The 15,347-nt window shown below is 44.8% G+C and overlaps 1 protein-coding gene across 2 annotated transcripts in view; it reads right to left on the reverse strand.

The window, feature by feature from the left end:
- Positions 1 to 2,870: 2,870 nt before the first annotated feature.
- The window catches only part of mta2 (metastasis associated 1 family, member 2), a 30,164-nt gene continuing 17,687 nt past the window's right edge, over positions 2,871 to 15,347 (reverse strand). For both annotated transcript variants that reach the window (XM_037758023.1, XM_037758024.1), the window contains exons 4-18: positions 9,790 to 9,907; positions 8,726 to 8,789; positions 8,248 to 8,365; positions 8,005 to 8,107; positions 7,306 to 7,405; positions 6,656 to 6,844; positions 6,443 to 6,517; positions 6,291 to 6,349; positions 6,097 to 6,197; positions 5,559 to 5,698; positions 5,202 to 5,430; positions 4,923 to 5,012; positions 4,716 to 4,834; positions 3,572 to 3,714; positions 2,871 to 3,481 (exon numbers count right to left, since the gene is read on the reverse strand). In XM_037758023.1, coding sequence (XP_037613951.1) covers positions 3,328 to 3,481; positions 3,572 to 3,714; positions 4,716 to 4,834; positions 4,923 to 5,012; positions 5,202 to 5,430; positions 5,559 to 5,698; positions 6,097 to 6,197; positions 6,291 to 6,349; positions 6,443 to 6,517; positions 6,656 to 6,844; positions 7,306 to 7,405; positions 8,005 to 8,107; positions 8,248 to 8,365; positions 8,726 to 8,789; positions 9,790 to 9,907 — 1,802 coding nt within the window. In that variant the 3' untranslated portion in view covers positions 2,871 to 3,327. The remainder of the gene's footprint in view (positions 3,482 to 3,571; positions 3,715 to 4,715; positions 4,835 to 4,922; positions 5,013 to 5,201; positions 5,431 to 5,558; positions 5,699 to 6,096; positions 6,198 to 6,290; positions 6,350 to 6,442; positions 6,518 to 6,655; positions 6,845 to 7,305; positions 7,406 to 8,004; positions 8,108 to 8,247; positions 8,366 to 8,725; positions 8,790 to 9,789; positions 9,908 to 15,347) is intronic.

A 15,347-nucleotide genomic window follows, 5' to 3' on the forward strand; every position in this document is an offset into this window, starting at 1 on the left:
ATGTAATTTAACTTTTTTGGACGTAAGGGTGAAAATACATCTCTACATATTGATTTTTTTTTTAACTGGATAAAATTTATTGAACTACTATGACCAAGAAATTGACAAGCATTTATGGCCAACTTTCCGTAATTGGCCGTTTTTGATACACATTTAATTTGGTACCAAATACGTATTGAAGTTTGATACCCAGCCCTACCAAAGACATGAGCTCAGTGTCCTGCATGGCAGCGATCTGGTGAACACGGAGAGAGAAACACAGTGGAGAAAGAGCCCATGACTGACCACGAAGAAAAAAAAATTCTTTATTTCTTTTCTTATCAAGATACATTAAAGGATACAGAGACGTCGGAATAAAAAACACTTGAGAAAAAAGTTTCAGTTGTAGCATGTTTTGTCTCTCCATCATACAAAAATCAGCACCCTGTCCCTTTTGAATGTCGCCCCCTGGTTCAATGACCAACCCCACCCACCCTATGAAGGAGAGCAATGTTTCACATGTACAGTAGCCTATTAGAGCCATCTCCACAATAATGGAGCAGAATTACACACTTTAGATGTAAAAAAGTTTAAAATATGCCAGTTCTCCACTTGTCTTTACACAGATTAGTATTTGCTACAAACTCAACACTTCAAATTTCTTTTTTTTTTGAGAAATATTACAAAGCCCACATTGGGACCAAACTCGCTTATAAAACCTGTGGAAGGCCTCACTGCTGTGGGGGATTCACAGGGATTATAATCATCCAATTAACAACTTACTTTTAGTACTCACCCTTTCAGAACAGTACAAACAGGGGGAACCAAAATAAAACAAAGGAAATGAAAGCACGTTGAGACAAGCTGAAGACTTCTTTCACATCGTCATCATACCCAATCACAATCAAAAACATCATTCTGACTGACATTTACAGAAGAGGATCAAGGCCGTATGAAAACTAAGTTCTGAATGAATCCATATTAGGAGAAAAAAAAAGTACAACTTTAACCTCTTTTTGCAACTTTTAACACGATCCAAGAACTTCATTTTTGGCCCTAATTGTCTTCCGTACATTTACATATTGCGGCTTTTTTTTAACAGACTTTTATCAACTGACCAGTAACAGAATTGCGTCAGTTTCCTTCAAACCAACCAAACAGTACATTGTCAGAAATGCTGTGGCTTTTAATCTAACATTATCCCAGGGTTACAAATGTCCACTCACAATGGACGTCTTTTTTTTTTTGTTGCACATTATGGCTTCATTTTGGACTTTTGCAGACTCAAACATAGTACCTCAAAGCCAAAAATCTGTTGTCTCATGATGGCCAGTCACACAGTAACTCGTGCAAATCCACGGTAACCACAATCATTCGATTTTCCTCCAACATTACACATGATCCCTCCTCCACTGTAAACCCACAGAGCGATGACTCCTCTCCATTCTGATTCCAGGCAGCCTGTTAAAACGCACTGGGTATCTGGGGACGTATCTTCAAACCGGATAAAAGTGGCTATAAAAAGTATGGCGATCGGAAATGACAGGAGACGAAATGCGGCGGCTTGACTGCAAAAGCAACCTGCGTTCAATTTTTTTATTTTCTTTTTAAATGGCTACTGTGATGCCTGGCGAAGGTGGAGACGGTATGGAAGTTAATTAATCACAAAACTAGCAAGTGAGCACAAAACTAATTTGAGCAGTTAAGTCAGGGTTCAGTTGAGGCTCCACAAACAATAGAAATTTAGCGATTATCAACAATTTAAGGTTAACATGATGTGTGCGGCTGTTAAGGACCAGATTTACTTCAACAATTCTGATTAAAAGTCACAGTGAACTGAATATCTGTTGTTCGAATATCCAGTTGTTTTGTGCTCACTCTGTATTTTTGACACTGAGGGACTGAGGTGCAGACGGGGGAGGACTTGACCTGTTAGGATTTATTAACCCCTGTAGCAGGTTTGTGTTCGGCTCCTGGCTGATGATGATGATGATGATGGGACAAGTTGAAAAGTTACAAACAGAGAAAAGTAAAATGACGAGAAATGGATCAAACACTTGTGTGTTCACACTGACTGTCTCCTTCACCAATGAACATGAGCACAGTCAGTGAGTTACAATTAATTAGCCAGTCAGATTTTTCCTTGCCGGAATGAAATTTTCTAATCAGATTAGACCTCCGGCCAGCTAAAGCTGTAGGGCTGGGTATCGCTACTCCACACCTTTAAGGTATCGACTGAAATAACCCAGTACCAAGTAGTATCGAAACTTCTCCCGTCAAATGATACCTGCAATCGATCCTTCTTGTGCCCAGATCTACAAAAAAATGTATGGTTTTGCTCTCAGCCAAATCACAATCAATCTTTTTTTTAAATTTAATGTGACGTGTGATTGGCCCGCTACAGCAGCAGCTACGACCCATACAGCCGGGATTGCCTGCCTGCACACGGCTCAGAACACGGAGATGTCTGAGTGGGCAGCTAGCAGTTAATGGTACTAACAGCACGAACAGAGCTAACAGCGGCAACAGTGCAGAGCTAACAGTGTTAACCTGGAGGGGAACCGGAGGGTGAGTGCTACGCTTCCGCGACAGCGCGGTCCCACCACTGTGGGTTATCAGCGGTAACCACTGTATGAGTGCTGTGCAGAGCGGCGGCGATTAGCTAGCCAGTGGGACACACACACACACACAGCTTCCATTCACAGGATGGGTATTAAATGAAGTACTCTATTGGTTATCGGTATCACTTTAAGGGTACTGGTTGGTTCTTTTTTAAATGATGCCCAGCCCTATACAGCTGTCCCACCACACAGTCTCCCCATCCTCCCTCACATACCGTCAGGCGTCACCGCTTAAATGGTGCATATATTTACACAAACGTAGAGACATGGTGGAGGAAAAACAAAGTGTGCTTTATCACCGTCGTTTCAAGATGTAGAAATATCTTGATTTAAATTACACATTTAAAAACAGGCGGCATTGAAAAGGGGAGCAAAAAGAATTCAGGATCTGGAATAAAATACTACAAAAGCCCAAAGGTGTTGTGTGTGTGAGTGTCGGTGTGTCGATGTGTGTGTGTGTGTGTGATGGAAATGTGCAGTCGTCTTAGCGCTTGTGTGTGTGTGTGTGTGTGTGTGTGTGTGTGTGTGTGTGTGTGTGTGTTGGACACATCAACATTTGGGTAGTAACAGAGGACTAAAGAAAACAGGGGAAATAAAAGACTACTGGTATGGCGTACTGTGCTGCCGGTTACGTGACGGCTTGAGCACAGACCCCCCCTCCCACCCCCCCAAAACTCCCACCCGACCCCCATGTCCTGTTAAAAGACCCCGTCCCTGTCCCTCCCCTTCAGTCCTCCAGGACGATGGGTTCGCTGGTGCTGGAGGGGAGCAGGGGCATGGCCAGGGAGCGGGGGGGCGGCGGCAGTTTGATCCGGACCAGGAGATGAGGTTTCCTCGCTGCCCGACGCATCTCTGACTGGGTCAGATGTTTCCTCAGAGCCCTGGTGGACAGACAACACATAGAATATCATTAATAATAAGGCCTACTCTGGTCCAAATAATGAGTTCTTTATGAAAAAAGTGAGATGTACCTGGTGTCCTTTGTAGCCACAAACACCACAGGGTTGGGAGCCTCCCCCTGGCTGACCTTCTGCCGCTTGATGACCGACTGAGAGGTGGTCCTCATACCTGAAGTGTACGGCCTCCCATTGGCTGGGTAGGGCACCCCTGTAGCCTGTGAACCAATGAAAGACCAGGATAGTGAATCAAAGGCAAGAAACAGCAAGTGATCATAATTACAAAAGACAGGCCGGGGCCTGTCAGCAGCCTCAGGATAGTTGGATATGTGCTTTGACTGGTTTCTTTAAGGTTAACATTTTAGGGACACCACATATTGATATTATGGTATGTAGACAGATTGTTGTAATCCACCGTGGTGCCAGCAGATATCAGCATACTCAGCTGGTATACTGTGACTTCAGGTATGTGTACCTAATGGTGTCCAGTCTTGGAAGTCACAAATCCAAAGTAACTCAAGCTGGGGTGTCTGGTGACCTTGTGGTTGGGACGCATTCTATGTAGCCGGAACAGCCCCAGATGGATTCCACCAGGGGAGCGTTTCTGCATGTAATATCCATCTCTCCCCCTATATTTATATTTATATTAGGGCTGTCAGTCGATTCAAATATTCAATCACGATTAATCGCATGATTGTCCATAGTTAATCGCATATTTTTTATCTGTTCAAAATGTACCTTAAACAGAGATTTGTCAAGTATTTAATACTCTTATCAACATAGGAGTGAACAAATATGCTGCTTTATGCCAATATATGAATATATTTATTACTGGAAATCAATTAACAACACAAAACAATAACAAATATTGTCCAGAAACCCTCACAGGTACTGCATTTAGCATAAAAAAATGTGCTCAAATCATAACATGGTAAACTGCAGCCCAACAGGCAACAACAGCTGTCAGTGTGTCAGTGTGCTGACTTGACTATGACTTGCCCCAAACTGCATGTGATTATCATAAAGTGGGCATGTCTATAAAGGGGAGACTCGTGGGTACCCATAGAACCCATTTTCATACATTACATATCTGTTTACATATCTGGAGGTCAAGGGACCCCTTTGAAAATAGCCATGACAGTTTTTTTTCTGGTAAAAGTAAAAGCAGTGAAGGACATATGCAGAGAAGGGTGTTTTGAGTAATATGTGTAATACTAACGCTGTCGAAGCCTCTCTTTCCCAGCAGGCTTTGGCCCACGCGGGGCTGGCTGGCCTGGTTCCTGTTGATGGGTGTCGGGGGTCCTCTAGACGCCTTCAGTTTCAGAGGAGCGGAGATGGCTGCAGAGACACAACAACACTCCTCAACAACCAATCCTACTGAAGGAGGTGGATTCAGAGACGTGATGGTCACGTGACGTGTTCTTACCTAAATCCTTCACTATGTTGGCCAGCGACTGTCGAGGCACCACCTTGGTCTTTAGAGGAGTTTTTGTGGCTTTGGGCAGCCTGATTATACCTGAAGAAACAACCAACGTACAACCTGGTTTAGATTAATCTTATTATTTATTCTGCTAATTTAAACAGTATATTTAAAAGCATGAGTGAAACTAACTGAGAACCCTAAAAATAAGCTTTACAGGACGTATCATTTACACATAAAATCACGTCTACCCTCAGGAAACTAAAGTGAGAGTATTGTACATACACTCAGCCTTGACGGCGTTGGCGTTGATGGAGGCGTAGGGCCGCCGTGCAGCGCGGCGAGGCTGCAGGATGTCCTCACACACCCGCCGAGCGATGCGGGTCAGCTTGGTGGTCTGCAGGATGAACGTCTGGCGATTCTTGGCCAGCAGCTTGGCTCGGCCCTCGTTGCGGGTGAACGGCGACATGCCCTGGACCTCCTGGCGTGTCATGTGACCGCGGGGGCCTGCCTCCTGGACAGAGAGGGGAAGAGGGGATACCATGAGGACGGGTCATTCTGAGATTCTGAGTCTAACATTGTAACAGTACTGCTGTTGACTGATATGAAAAACATCATGAGACTGTGAGGATGGAGACTTACAGAGCCAGCTCTAGCGGCGCCCTCTAGCTGTGTGGGGGTCTTCAGGCCTCCATACTTCTTCCAGTAGATCCAGCAGGAGGCGCACAGTCTGCACTGCATGTTGGGAGGCCCCCAGGCATACCACTGAGGAGACTGGGCCGCTGGGTTGGTGGAGGGAGAGTCACTGTTAGAGAGGCATCTCAACAGGCTTATACTATTTACTGACTGCACAGATTACACTCAGTGATGTAACAGTTAGAAGTCACACACAGCCGTCACCATCATATTACACAGATTGTTGTGATCAGTACTGTACTACAAACATCTGGAGTCATGTTTTCTCTAAAATATCTTCTCCTCGGGGTTACAGAGTACGACCACGAACCTGTAGAGTGCGACTAAACATTTTAATTGGGTGCACCTACATTATGTGCTGGTGCACCTAAATGAAAAAATTAGACGCACAAATGCAATCGCAATGTAAAAAGTTAGTCTGGAGCCCTGCTCCTGTTCTCAGAAACTGTCCCCATCAAACCCTCACTGCAGAGTGTGTACTTACTGTGGCAGCTCTCACAGCTGAGTCCTTTCTGAAAGCCTGCTGCCCCATTCATACCAGGCTTGCTGCCTGGCACCATGATCTGGTTGGGGTTGGGTTTGGTGCTGGTGAGAGTGGAGAGAGGAAAGGGGAGTTATTCTCATAGCAGGTCTAACTGGAGGAAGGTACTTTGTGTAGCAGTTTACAGTAACACTCACTAGGTGGGGATGTACACCTGCTTCAGCTTGCTGTCTGCCTCTGCTGCCTTTAGTCGTTTCTGACAGAGAGAAAACGGGCGATGGGAAATTGGTTTGTGAAAAAAGCAGTCAAATCAAACGGTGGTATTTTGTGGCTTACTGTGTAGACCTACCTGCTGGATGTAGCGGTCAGTAGTCTTCCACATGTAGTAGAACTGGACCACACTGGCTAGAGACTTCCAGGGCAGCTGAGGGAGAGGAAGGATACAAACAGGACACAGTTCAGTTCCTCATCCTACTGATAACAAAGCATGAAATGTGTGCATCAACAGTGAATACATATACAGTATATCCACTGAGAGAAACAGCAGAGAAGAAGAGCTTACAAAGTCCTGGCGGATGTCGTTGAAGTCCTTGCCGTATTTCTCCAGAGCCTCCTCGAACAGCATGGCCTCTGAGGCGCTCCACTCCTCCATCTCGTCGCGGCAGAGCACCGGACCCCCCTGAGGAACCAGGGTGGACATGGCTTTGGCCAGGTCGTAGTTGTTCTTCTGCAACGTGTCCATAGCATGGAACTGAGAGCAGAGAGAAGGGAGTATGAAAATGGTTGATACAAATGGATTCCTTAGGTTCCTTAGTTTAGGGTCTAGTTTCATATGATGCCAGTATCTTCACTATAGCTTTAAAACTGAGCCCACTACAACCTCCGAAAGATCGGCGGCCCATCGGGATTTTAAGAGGTTAATTAAAAATTGCGTTAATGCATTAAAGAAATTAGTAGTGTTTAAACAAATTTGCGTTAACATGTTATTATCGCGTTGACATTGACAGCCCTAATTTTTACACAGTAAACTGTGCTGTTGTGTACTAACAAGAAATGATACAAGGCGTCTGTCATCAGAATTAATTAATGCTAATTTCAAATTTAAAAACTTCAACAGTGAATAAAAAAAAACTTTTTTCTTGACACATTTGGTCCAAAATATCAATATAGGATGGAAAAACAAGCACACACACACACAGTCAATAGTCTCACCAGTGTGATGTCTCTGGAGGCTGCAGCTGCACTCATATGGAGGCTGGGCTGGCGGATGGAGCTGCTGCAGTCCAGGGCCCGAGCAAAGGTCCCCACAGCTCTGGAAAAAAAAAAGAATAGATGCTGGTTACTATCACTGATCTGTCCGTTCTACAACAGGGTTAACATGAGTAGTGCTGAATGTTCATTAAATGAACACTAGATGGAGTGTTTGGCTCATGGACCAATTTATGGGCAGCAGGATGATTCCCTCCAAAAGCAAACTTCCTATAGATTTCCTTTAAAAATAAACTGTGCTGCACCTCCAAAACACTTGTGTAGCATCATTATTCCATTGCTAAACTACAATGTTAAATCCATATTCGTATGCAGTTTTGGCATATGCTATACAAAATGTGTATATATATATGTAGCCTGAATTGAAATGAATACCTCCAGTAAGGCCAGGGCAGACGTCTGCATGACATCAGTCACTGTTATTCTGCTGACCTCCGTCTCATAACTCTTTTACTATCAGATATTACATGTATATCAACCATGAACAAATATTCTCCCATGAGATTAAACCTGTTGCCAATTCACACATTTCCTCTAGAAAAGCTGTCCTGTGGATGGTTGAGTCAGAAGTCGTCATGGCAACAGGATTTAGTGATGATGATGATGATGCAACTGAGTGACAGATGGCAGGGGGAGCGTTACCTTGCCACCACCAGGAACTGGTCGATCTGAGGGTCTTTGAGCTGGTTGTTGGGGTCCCACACCTTGGTCTCCAGCTTCTCCTGGATCCGGGTGTCTGATTCAACTGAGACGAGGAGGAACTGGGTTCAACTTTTTTCAAATTTCTATTTTTTTTTTTTTACAGGTGCAAACAGCTCAAGTAGCAACTGGATTTAAGGAAACATTTGTTTGCCTGGTAGCTCCGACTATAAATGTGCTGCTCACCATCAGCTAGCTTGTCAGGGATCTCTGCCTGGTACTTCGAGCCCACCCGGATCTCGCCCTGGTCCGCCAGTAGGGTCTTCTGGACGGGGTCGAACACCAACGAGTAGAAGAAACAGTCCTGGAAAGAACACACAGAAAACGATTACAGCTGCTTGAAAAAATGCACTTTGATCCAACAATTTATTCACTTCAAAACTTCAAAACTCGAACACATGAGCACCAAAGTAATGAGCTGATGATAAATGAACAGATGGTGTCTCACCTCTTTCTTTTTTTTTTTTTTTAAAGTTATTTTTTTGGGGGCATTTTCCATTTTTATTGACAGGACAGTGGATAGAGTCTTGAAAGGGGGGAGAGAGAGAGTGGATGCGGAAAGGGCCACAGGCCGGATTCGAACCCGGGCCGCCGCGGTCAGGACCAAGCCTTGATACATGGACGCCCGCTCTACCAACTGAGCTAACCCAGGCGCCCGTCTCACCTCTTTCTCCAGGTAGCCGGCCAAGACGTCTGTTTCATTGAGGAGGGTGACGTTACATTTCCCCCTGGGGAGACAGAGAGAATCATTCAGACACCAGGATGTGTGATGGTGTGTTCACCACCAAGAGCGAAGCGAACGTTATCGTGCGGCGCGATTATATACAAAGTCAATGCGAAGAGGCGGATGGATGCAAATCCTCGCGGGCAACGCGACTGGCACAACGCAAACATGCCAAATTCACATCATTCGCTGGAGTTGAAATATTTCAACTTGAGCGGGAAATTCGCGTGACGTTGTGTCGTGAAAGCCTATCAGTGTTGAGATTCTCCTCCTGTCGTCACTGACGTCCTGAAGTTGTTGAATCAGAAATGGAGGAAATAAATCTTCTATGTGTCTGTGGTCACCCAGAGCTACGATAGCACATCACATCTGTACAGAATCCGGGCAAAATACAGCATGAGCAAAGATTCACAGATTCTCTACAGCCTCAAAGGTTAAAATAAAGGTTTGATGTGAAGACATGCAATAACATCACAGCCAATAAGAAAATCATTTTGCTATAGACAACTTTTCTGTACACAAACAAACTTCAGAATCTCAATAATCTGAATGTGCTGCTCAGAAAGAGAGTGAAAATATCTATGGTCCATCTGTTAGTCTTATCATATGTACCAATAACCTGATCATGAATATGAAAATGTGAATGACATGGACATCTGTTGCTGGTGCAGCTGGTTTGGTTTAAGATAACAGTGGTGTCAGGATAAGGAGGAGTTCACCGTACTTGGATATCTACAGTATGTAATATGCCTGCATGACTAAGTCTAATATGTGGTATACGTGTGCCCCTCTGTCACTATAGTATCACTTGATAACTCATTCATCAACAGCTGAACAGGATAGACAACAACTCTTTCTAAAAAGGAAATCAGATGGGGTAGCACACATCAGTGCCTTAACAGCTGAGAGTGGCTGCAGCGAGGACCAGCAACTGTGCATGGCAGGTGTTCTGGACTCAAACTGAACTGCAGTTCCGTCAGCAACTCCTGTCAGTAAACACGTACCGTATGTGAGTAGCAGGTAGAGATTCAAACTGTCGAGACAGGAAGAGTTCTCTGTGTTTGAGCTGGTGTTTCTGTTGTTCAGACGGCGTCGGCTGCTTCGACTCCTCCTCAAATTCTCCTGCAACACAAACACATCAGCGTCAGCACTGCTTTTCTACTGACATGAACAAACATCATATACACCGTCACAAACTGAAAGAAGACATACAGAATTCCTGTAAAACACTGATCTGCATCCGGTGGGTCAGGAACCCCGCAGGAGGGGGAACTTTTTTTTCAGGATTTTTTTTTTTTTTTAAACTTGGGAAAGTAAAAAGAAAAGAAAAAAACTTCACAGTAGCAGTTTGTCCATTGACAGGAGGTTGAATGAAGGCATCAAGCATACCCATGCCTTGGTTAATATCCACATTTTCCCAGAGAGGCCCCCTGGTGGCCGCTGGGCCCAGAGCAGCTTCATAGGTCACATGGTTGTCACTGCTGTGAGGCCTAATCTGATGATTTTTGCAATGAAATATGTATCCTATCACAGTTTGTTTAGTTCTTCTTTTGCTCTCACCTAATCCATCTCTTTAGTGCTCTCCTTTCTCTCCCTCTCTTTTTCCATCTCTCACAGAGATGGTGTCAGAACTGTATCTTCCAGTGTACGTGCTGATGGGGTGTGAACAGGGAAATTTCGCCAGGTCCAATAGTTTACAATTGAATTGTGAGCGCCTGCTTTTACCGGTTGTTCAGACCGGTAAACAGCTCTGTGTTAATTAAATTCAAGGGGGGGGTGCCATCCCCTTTGTCAGGGCCCTGACACACCAAGCCCACGATATGCCGACGGTTATTTTGGAGCCTAGATTTGTGCTGTGTACCGCACCACACACAGGAGGCTCTTCTCATTTTTCATCTTCATCTCATCTGATCACTCCAATACACGGATATTCTCAAAACAACGTGGTCATCTGGAATAGAGCTAAGCGGTGAGTGAGAGTGGTGTGAAAATGGTCGGCAAACGCTGCTTTGTTTCATGTCCGTATCACAACAGCAGCTTGTATATCCGGCGTCCTCGGTCTTCCTGTTTCCCTTTTTGAATGATGAATACAGAGTACTGCCGCCTGCTGGTGTGGAGAGTTATTTCCTCTCACGCAGGCGCAGAACGTACACGATAACTGGCCATCAGCTGTAGTTTTTGCGGTGTGTTCAAGTGCAACTTGTCGGCCAAGACGAAGGCGACGTGAGTCAACGCAACAGTCGGCCTTCATGCCTTCATCACCGCTGGTTCTTTTGATGTCGGCTTGGTGTGTCTGAGTACAGGGGCAGAATATGTTATGCTAGTCTGTCTAACTCATTGATCCTTTATCTGACTGAGGTTTGTGCCAGTTAGAATCTATTGCCTAACTGTGCTGTGTATTGATAAACGACGCGACCACGACGCTGTCCGTGGTGCTGAAGTAGCAGACGGAATCGCAATTGCGACTTTTTCTCTGAATCTTGCCCTTCTGTCAGTTTCGTCTTGGATCGATAATATTCTCTAGCTGGGGCGTCCCCGCTGTTAAAAATTAACAAATCGCCTACTGGAGAAAACAAAATATGATCCATAAGGTCCAGTTTGAGCAACAGATTTGTGATTTTGGAGTCTTCTCAGTTTCCAAAACTACCTTGAAACTGGACTTTACACCTTATACCTTTAACAGCGACAATCATTTTAACCTCTGTGTCAACAATTGCAAGCCAGGGTTTGGCGATGTGGCAATATATTGCACGAGATGACATAAAATTTGTCAACCGTTAAAGATTAATTTCGACATGAATAAGGAAGCTGCCTTTTTGCACATGCAGTACTGTTGTCTGAACCTGACCTTATACCTCATGCCACTATGTTTATAGTCGTACTCTTATGTAATGACCTTTTACAGTTGTTGTCCTCCCAGTTAATTTCTTACTTGCATTTCTTACTTCCTATTGCAGCAGTTGATATTATGTTAATCCTCCGTAAAGCACTTTACGAGAGTTCAAAGGTCATCAAATTATCAGGTTAGAGAAAATTGGTCCTGAGAGCTCAACGGTGTGATTCCTCGAATTAAGACTTTTATAAGAAATGGAAGGATTTAAACTGTGTACTTGATCTTTGCTTTCTACTACTAACGCACAGACACGGTTATTAATGGACTTACAGAAAAACAATGCGACTGTTTCACATGACCCACCCACATGACGCCAATGTTTCCAGACAGTAAGATACATGAAAAAATTAAGCCATAGGCGGCTATGTGTGTGTGTGTGTGTGTGTGTCTGTGAGTGTGTGTGTGTGTGTTCGGCCACTAGATTGCGCATTCCTAATTTCAGGCGGGTGAGTAATTTGTTGCAAGCTGGAGGGGAGGGACTATATCGCTCCATCTCCGTGGACTCCGCCCCTGCACTCAGCCACAGGAAACCCTGTCAGTGAGGGCAAAGGAGAGAGAGAGAGAGAGACTGAGGGAGATAGCGAGCGAGAGGGACGGTACCTTAAGCCACACCCCTTTTCTGTTAACCTCTCAACCCCCCCTCCTCCTCCTGTCCAGCTAGTCCCTGCCAGACAAAGTAGGAAACCCTGTGTACCAAACCTGAGGCGCCCATCCCCCCCCCAACATGTATCCCCAACTCCCTCCAAACACACACACACACACACACACACACAAACACACGAAGAAGAAACCACACACACACACGAAGAAGAAAACACACACACACCCACGAAGAAGAAACCACACGCACACACACACAGAAGGAGCGACAGACACTTACAGCGCACACAGCATAACAGTAACACACTCCTACAGACAAACACACACACACACACACACACACACACACACACGTTTTCTTCGCTCTCACAAAGACACAAGGCAAGTCAGAATTAACCCGTTGAGTGCTGTGGCCCTCGGGGACAGATCAAGGGCCTTTTGTTCTGCACAAAGAATTGGTGTGCGTGTGTGTGTGTGTGTGTGTGTGTGTGTGTGTGTGTGTGTGTGTGTGTGTGTGTGTGTGTGTGTGTGTGTGTGTGTGTGTGTGTGTGTGTGTAGAATGAGGAGGAAGAGGAGGAGAGCAGTGATGAAAAAAAAAAAAAAAGTGAGTCAGATGAAGCAAGGTTTTAGTACAAATGAGCAGCAGGGAGCTGGAGGGAGCTGGTACACTTCTTCATCACTGTTAAGCCTTGGTTCTAATCCCAAACGGACACAGACAGCTGCCAACAGCACCATAGTAGTTCTGATTATACCGTCCGCTGTGGAGGACGCGTTCCAGACATGCACAGTAGATCGCTACGCTACCACTTGTAGCCACGAAGAATTGGCGGTTCAAAGACGTCCACACAGGGCCTACGTGTAACACCCTCTAATGATACGTCACACGGACCCTAGTGTAGTCGCCGACGCAGACAGTAGAACATAACTCTGGGTCTATGACAGGTTGGATGGACTTTTAACAATTTTGTTAAGCAGGTTTTTGTCACTCTAAAGAAATGGAGCTTTTTCAGAACTTCTCCAGAGTCAGTGTGTTACCTTCAATAGATGGAGTTTGGAGAAACAGTCAGGAGTATCAGCACAGGAGCAAAGCAATGTACTGCTGTGGACGGGGGCAGCAGCAAAACATATTTTAGACACCTAAAACAAGACTCGGACAAGTATATGTCTGGACCGTGTCTGGTCAGTCTGTGAATTTGTGGCTAAATTGTTACACAAATAGTCAGTGATCATGTCTATAATGTTAAATCCAGCCGTACATGTCCACCAGTTCCGGCAAGGACGCTAAGGGACGCGCTGCTCCACTCAACTTGCCGTTCAAGCGGTAACGTAGTATGTCCCTGGTTTTCTGCTCGCCGTTTCAAACAGGAAACAACATGGCGACCTGCTCGTAAACTGTCTAAATCTATTTCTGAAAACATTTTAAGTGAGAAATATTCTATGCCACTGCTGAATCTGGTTTCATTTTACGACTAGATTGCCTAGTTTGACAGCTTGGTCCAAGTTTCGTGAGCCGTACGCGTCATGCTGGACCGGCTCATTTGCATAAAGGACTTTTTCTGCCTTTTCATTTTGAAAGAGCAACGGCCAATGAGGAAACTCCAACACTCGGCTGACCAATTGTGTAACTTCATCACTCAGTGACAAACTTTTGCATTTGTAGGACTGGCCCTCTGTGGTCCAGCCAAAAATCAATATCAGTTGAAGTGTACGCTAATATTTTCCAACGGGGAACTGAACTAAAAGTGAAACTTGTCAATGCATTTTTTGTCAACGGAGTCTGGCTGCTTTGAAGAGAGCATGGATAAGTTTCACTTTCAGTTCAGTTCCCCACCGTTGGAAAAAGTGGGCAACATCTGGGTCTGAGAAGTGAAGCCAATGCCGAAGTGCCTTAAACTTGCATTCTTTCTAACAGCCAGCAGGGGGCGACTCCTCTGGTTGCAAAAAGAAGTCTGATTGTATAGAAGTCTATGAGAAAATGGCCCTACTTCTCACTTGATTTATTAACTCAGTAAACATGAGTTTATGGTCTCAATCGCTAGTTTCAAGTCTTCTTCAATACAGCATGATGTTCATTTAGTAAATTATGGCTTTTGCACTGACAATTACCAAGACAAGGAGTGCCGCCGCACTGTGTGTGTGCCAGAGAGAGAGAAAAGGTCGGTCTGAACTTACGTTTTTTTATCGAGTCACCTTCAGGTGTTATTTGGCAGACTGTACTAAAAACAATATTGTCAAAGCAGTAGACAAATGCAAAATTTCTAAAACAAGAAATTTAAAAATTCAAACCACTATGAGATGAATTACATGGCTTGAAAACGATGGTGCTTTCAGTAGCTGGATACAGCAGAGAAGAAGAAAATCTAACCATAGTAAATGATTATCAGTGTTAAAGATAAGATTGTCAATGATAACCAAAGCATTGGTTTTCTAACCACCTGTCTCAGATTGTGGTGAAATGGTTAGAACGGAACATTGCCATTGTTGACTTCATGCTTTGCTACTGAGAAAAGCTGCACTAAAATACAGACAGCTCTGTCACTGTATCACCTATAAAATCTCAATGGGCAGAGCCACGTTTGGAAGGTAGACGACTCGGCCTCTTTAAAAGAATAAAAAGCTTTAAAGAGCGCAGGCTGCCAGCAGACACAACGCATGATGAAATTACCATCATTGTATTCAGTCACATCTCAGACTTGTCCACACATGAGCAGGGAACAAACACTTAGCATCTGTGTGTGGCGCTGACTACAAAAAAAAAGGCAGCATTAATGCATCCATTTTGAGGTGTAATGTGTTGGTGTGTGTGTGTGTGTGTGTGTGTGTGTGTGTGTGTGTGTGGGGATGTCTTTGTCTGGAGCACTGCGGCCCAGGAGGAGGGAGGGGGGGAGCTGGTGTTGGTGTCAGGGTGGGGGTAATGAGTGAATGTGATCAGGCTTCAGTAGTCTGCATGCCATTAGCACCACCCCACTACCTCCACCCTCCCACCTCCTTGGCTCTCTGATCACACACACAAGACAAGAGACTGGGCTCACAGCCTGGATCAGGGTGGGGCGGAGGGGGGCGGGGCAG

Source organism: Sebastes umbrosus, chromosome 22, assembly GCF_015220745.1.
Source record: "Sebastes umbrosus isolate fSebUmb1 chromosome 22, fSebUmb1.pri, whole genome shotgun sequence".
Lineage (NCBI taxonomy): Eukaryota > Metazoa > Chordata > Actinopteri > Perciformes > Sebastidae > Sebastes > Sebastes umbrosus.